The 6,364-nt window shown below is 37.6% G+C and overlaps 1 protein-coding gene across 2 annotated transcripts in view; it reads right to left on the minus strand.

Moving 5' to 3' along the window:
* The window catches only part of epha4b (eph receptor A4b), a 127,216-nt gene extending 123,062 nt beyond the window's left edge, over positions 1-4,154 (minus strand). For both annotated transcript variants that reach the window (XM_084119060.1, XM_084119059.1), the window contains exon 1: positions 4,008-4,154. In XM_084119060.1, coding sequence (XP_083975186.1) covers positions 4,008-4,101 — 94 coding nt within the window. In that variant the 5' untranslated portion in view covers positions 4,102-4,154. The remainder of the gene's footprint in view (positions 1-4,007) is intronic.
* Positions 4,155-6,364: the final 2,210 nt, after the last annotated feature.

Raw genomic sequence — 6,364 nt, forward strand, 5'->3', positions numbered from 1 at the left:
AAATGATCCTTCTTAGAAAAAAAACCCCCTCTTTATATTCTGCAGTTTGGCAATTAATGCTTTTTGCAAAATTCAAGACTGATGATGTCTTAAAATCAATAGCTATCCGTCTGCCCCCTTCCTTTTTCACCGATTTTAATTTCATTGCTAATACTATTGGCAATCCATTATCTGGCTTGAGCCATTGTGTGTCCAGAAAATCATTTGTCCTCAGCCTTTGGTCATGTGTGGTGATAATAGTGTGTATGGTGGGAAATTAAGAGGCCTCCAAAGGTCTTTTTTATGATTGCACATTGGTGTGCGACCCACAGCGTAAAACCATCAGTAATCCCAGTAATAGAGGTGAATCAGAGCGGTGGGGCGGCCAATCAATGCCCACGTCAGCTCAAGGTCATGAACAAAATAATGATGGTGATAAAAGCAATCCAATTACACTGATGTGATTAATCATAGAATAATATATGTTATGATTCCCATTCCAATTACATAGTTATACAAGTATAATCGATAAATAGATCAATAGTCTCCTGAGAAAGACTCTAGTGATCTCAAATTTATCAACTCGAAGAGATCTCAAAGAAATTACAAATTTGGACTTTCTTTGTTCTGCAGAACATAAAAGAAAATATTTTGAAGAATGTACGGGAAAAAAAACTGTTTAAATGATGCAAGTCAATGTGGCCCAAAAGAACATCGGACCCCATTGATGTTGCGTTCACTGTACGCACCAGAAAAAGAACGCAAGATGAGACCAGATGCAATCTAAAGTCAAAGATTTCAATACTCAAACATTTATTTTTACCCAAAACCAAATTATCTGAGGTATGCTATCCACATTAATATTAGTGTATAGAGTATAGCAACAAATATCTTTTTTTGTTTGTTTCTATTTTAATTTCTTTTGTGAAAAAGTTTGAGATAAAACCTGGAGAAATTAGATGTATGTCTATCTAGCTATCTATATATCCAACAGCTAAATAGATAGACAGACAGACAGACAGATAGACAGATAGATAGATAGATAGATAGATAGATAGATAGATAGATAGATAGATAGATAGATAGATAGATAGTCTCATCAAATGTGTATTTATGCAATTTTATAGTTTGATTCTAATTTTAGAATATCTTGACTTGCCGTAATCTAGCACATCAAATATACATTATCATAAGAGCATGAATCCTTGATTTTGTGTGCGTTGTGTGTGTGTGTCCCTCTCTTGCTTGTTTTAGCCGAAGCATTTGTCCATGGGGGCACTCTAATCCAGACTGTTTAAACCTGGAGAAAAGGCAGAGAACAGAGGCTCCTTCACAAACAGACCCTGTTCCCCTGGGGGGAAGCTGAACCACTAATCCTGCCGCCCAGTAAATGAAAGCATGCAACAGGGACAGGTTACCCAAACTCGCTAGAAGGGAGGAAAGAGAGAGGAATATCAGAGCAGTAAAAACGGCCCATTGCAGAGGTAGAATACTAATCTAGAGCAAAAGAAGAAAAAGAAAAAAACATAAATCAATGACCATTCCAGGGGTTCAGCAAAAAGATTAAATGTTCATTTTAAGCCATTAAACCGAATTAAGCTCGCCAACCCCGGATCAGACTCAGTATAATCTTTTCTCAAGCAGGTGGTGGAATGAACCCTCTGCTGTTAGCGCTCTTCTTCATTTTATTGTAAATTTAGGTTTGACTAATTTGTGTCCATTCGTGTGCTTGTTCAAACTGCCAGAGTCTGCAAAACATCCCTGTGATGTCTCGGCATAATAGTGTTAAGATCTGAAAAGGGATACAAATCTCAACACTTTTCATTATAATGAAAAAAAATCAGATTTTTTGGTTTCTGCCCCAAATGTTTTATTTCCTATATTCACAAAATTGTGCTAAGATCCACAGCAAAACAAAAGCTTCACAAAAGAATTCTAGTGCTGCAAGGCGCCCTCTGTTGTTCACATTAGCTACTGCACTGTCCCCTGACCTCTCAGAATACATTCCTTCTTAGATGACTTCCACATTTTGGTCCATATGTGGCAAATGACTCCCGTGTCATTGTGTTCGCATTGCTCCAGTGTAACATGGCACCCGCACTCCCACTGCGGCTTAAAATAACAAACGTTGGTCAGTCTTACGGCTCGGCGAGCAAGCACAGCGGGCGTCCTCCAGATGAGACGACGTTATTTACAGTCACATAGAGCACGGCGGAGCATGGCGGAGACAAAGCAGAAGAGACCGTGCTTTGGCGCTGAAAGCCACTAGATGAGCGGTTATGCACTCCGGTCACATATACACAAAAACACACGTTACTGCGAAAACATACAAAGACACGGGGCAGTCGACTTAAGTCAGCCAATTAGGCCGATAACAGAGGGGAAGGTTCAGATGAAAGCAGAAAACATTAGAAAGAGGAAAGAGGCTAGAAGAACAAGCCCTGCTGGTAGAGAAAAAGAGAGAAAGAGCTCTTTTTACCAGTCACCGGACTGCCTCAGAGACACCAACCACTAGAAAAGCACTATTTAGTCCCTCTATTGGGCACAAAATGATTTGTCTTCTATTTCCACTCATTAAACTCAGTTTTATCATCCACTCAAATGTATTTTTCTCCAACAAAAGGCATTTACTTAAGGTTTTAAGGGTTGGCATTGGTGCAATCTAAATGCTTCTGAGATTCAAAAAGCAGATTTATTTTTTTTCCTGCAATTGACTGAATTCACTGAAAGGACCAAGAAAAAAAGTTATTGCACTCTTCTGCTCGGGATAAGAAATTACTTCAAAAGCTCTGCATCTCGATGGAATCATCGACAATCTTCATTGTCTATCTAGGATGCATTTTCCTGAACTCAAATTCCAACATTTGACATTTAAGGGCTAAGCTGTGCCAAAAAAAGAAGCTTGTTCTGACTGACACACACACACACACACACACACACTGAAACCATATTGAAATATTTGGTGCAACTCACAGCTCTAGCACACATAGATAAAAAATGCTCTTTGAGAGGATAGATATACTTTAAACCTTCATTCCAAGTACATTAATATAACCATAGATTACCATTCTAAATTTATTTTCAAATAAAGTGCTAAATTGGCCAGTTTTGTGTGTTTTCACTCTTGTGGCAGGGAACTGGTACTTGTATGCTATTTCAGGATTTTTTTATTTATTTAACAGATTGTGGAACAGATTTTTCTTGCGTGCATTGAGACTGCTATATAGAAAAGATGCACACACCATTAACAAATCACCTTATGGTCACTGATAAATGATCAGGCTTAGAGACTTTCAGTTCTCTCTATATCCTGCTTGCCATACGGCACATTGCAAACAACACATGCATAGATTATGGACAGTCGACTCATGTCAAGTTCTTCATTTATTTTATTTTTTTATCCATAGCAAGTTGATTCATTATATATACATATATTTTCAAACAACTTAAACACTTTAATATAACATTAAATAACTTTCTAATACCCACAACCATTACATTTATTTAAATATATATATATATATATATATATATATATATATATATATATATTGCTGAACTTTTTTTCAGTGACTTTCCAATAAGAGGAACCATAGTTTATTGCTTATTTTTAATAATGTTAATGTTCCAAAATGACTTTCATATAGCCTACTCCATACAACAAATTATGGCAGCAAAGATATGCATTAATAATAACACTTGTGACCATGTGCCATCATTTTCATTAAATCACTGGCACGTGCATAGTGTAAAATACGTATTATAAACGTCCAGCTGCAATCCACCGGTAACACTTCGAGAGCGAGTTCTACTGGACATGAACAGGCATGATGAACTCTAACATTTCAACAAACCCTACTTAAAAACACATGCACTTGCTATTTTTCCTCTGCTTGCTTCATTCACCTTATCCATGATTTATAGGATCCACATCATCCATATAGCGCACTTCAGTAAACTGTGTCTCCCGCAAACCTCAGCCATTAATTAACCCTATTCTTTACTTGTTAAACACAAAGTCATCTTACCTTCATTCTCTGGGTAATTCCGTAAGGCTTGACTCGGCGTGAGGGAGGATAAGAGAAAGAAAAGAAGGGACGGATAAATCCAAAGGGTTGCCATTTTCAGGCTGCGCTGGGCGCGCGCTTCATCCCTCTCGCTGTAGAAAGTTACTGAGGCTCGCGATCAGAGCAGAAGTGAGGAGAGGAGAGGAGGAGAGGAGAGGGAGGGTCCGGTTAGCCTCGGCGTGTCAATCATCCAGGGGCTGCCAGGGAAACGGAGGACGGCGGGAGGCGCGCTGGTGCTTTTAAAGGCGCGAGCTCGATAAAGATCTCAACCGCCACAGAGAAACTGAAGGAAGCGCAGACGATGACAGCTGCCAAATTTCATTTTAAAGTGGCTTTAAACTGCTTAATTAAGGTATATTTACTTGTAGCGACACTTTGTTTGATAGTTTAAGTTTTTCGTGTAAGCTATATAAGGCATGAAAGAGAAAATGTATCGTATTTGTACGAAATTAAACAAAAGTGCAATAATTTAAGTGATTATCATATTATTAGCTATTGCTATAAAATTGCGCTTCACTTATATACTGTACAGGTCTATTTTGTGGAAGAATTTAGGACTAATGTTCAAAAAAGCATGCAGCGTACAGACTAAATCCAAAAGATAGGCCTACTCTAGGCAAGTAGCCACGTGAACGCTAATTTTTGCTGCAGGTTATCAAGTTATTATATTAGCATTGCTAAAGTACACTATTCTTTATGGTCAGTTTTCTCTTGTGGCTGTATCCAAAATCACTCCTATTCTCTCATTCACTATACCCAAGTAGTCCACTTGAAGGAGTGATTGAAAACAAATGAGCCAATTCGTACACTGAAGGTGCATCCCAATTTGCGTACTTATGCACTATTCTATATCATTTTGTAGTATAAATTGTGCAAGTAGTGAGTTCACAATGAAAATTCCAAAAAGAAAAAGTGCACTTTAAATATGTAAATTATGCACTAAACCGAAAAAAAATCTGTGGAACGTTGGACACTTAATGCAGTTGCAGCTTTCCTTAAGGGGAAGGGCTATCAGACTCCAATGTTGAAAGACAAAATAACCATATAAAATTAATTCACTACACAGTTGAATACAGTTTAAGTGCATAGTGTATTGTGTCATTTGGGACACAATTTGAGTGTGCCGAAAGGGCTGCCCCTTTTGCATAGATTTTGCTTGCTGTTGTGGATGCCATGCACTGCCGAGACTGAAAATTCATTCAGCGCAACCCTCACAGTGCATTATGGGTATGAGCCATTGAGTGTACATCAGTTGTATACTAATTATACTTATAGTCCACTGTGGTTTCGGACACCTCTACAAATGGTTTCCCCCTAAATGAGTGCACTAGATGAGATTTTAGACACAGCTTGTGAAACTGTGTCATGAATAAGTTGCCATGGCAGAGCAACAAAAACAAACAGTGCCAAAGAGTGGAGCAGGTATGACGTCAGAACCCGGAAGTCTAATTCGCTGCTGGTTCCTTTGAGATTTTCCTATGGGGTTTTTCTATGTACAGTATGAGTAAAATAAAGCCTGTGGTAAACATAACTTGACAATACTTTGACGTTTTGTTCTAAATGCACACTCACAGCGCAAGCTGTCTTATCTAGTTACTTATTTAAAATGTACATTTAAAAAAAATGAACATAACTGCTTCAAAATTCATGTTTTGGCTATGGGTGTAATTTACGTTGTAGAACAAAACATCAAAGTATAGTTAAGTTTTGTTAACCACAGGTTTTATTTTACACATAAATCAAAAAACTGCATTATAAAACCACAGAAAAATCTCAAAGGAACGAGCGGCGATTTACTCTTCAGGGTTCTGACGTCATACCTGCGGCACTCTATTTCATCATACTTTTAGCGTTTTCATACAGCTCATAACTAAAACAAAACACTCAGCGGAACAGTTATGGCATGCTGATGTGATTAATATTTGAATAATAATGAATATTCCTGAAATAAACAACTCAATTAAAATCTCACTGGTCAATAGTGTGCCACCACTGTTTCCAAATGATCTATTGTTAGGTAGGGAAAAAAGAAAACGTCTCGTATTAATATGGAAAGCAAATAAGATTTACGTCATTCTTAAATGATGTGCTATATCAAGCTTTATGACATATAAAGCATTCAGAGTACAGATTACAGCAATAAGTCAAACATGCTTGACGTAAAAACGGTGGTAAAGTAACATATGGCAACAAGTGGCTTATTGCTTTTATAACATCAAAAATAAGAGCAACTGTCCTAATTTACTTAAACTCATGTTGTTCCAAACCTGTTTGAATTTCTGGCCTAGTTTCACAGACAAGGCTTAGATTAAACCAGG

Source organism: Abramis brama, assembly GCF_963993115.1.
Source record: "Abramis brama genome assembly, chromosome: 7".
In the NCBI taxonomy this organism is placed as follows: Eukaryota; Metazoa; Chordata; class Actinopteri; order Cypriniformes; family Leuciscidae; genus Abramis; species Abramis brama.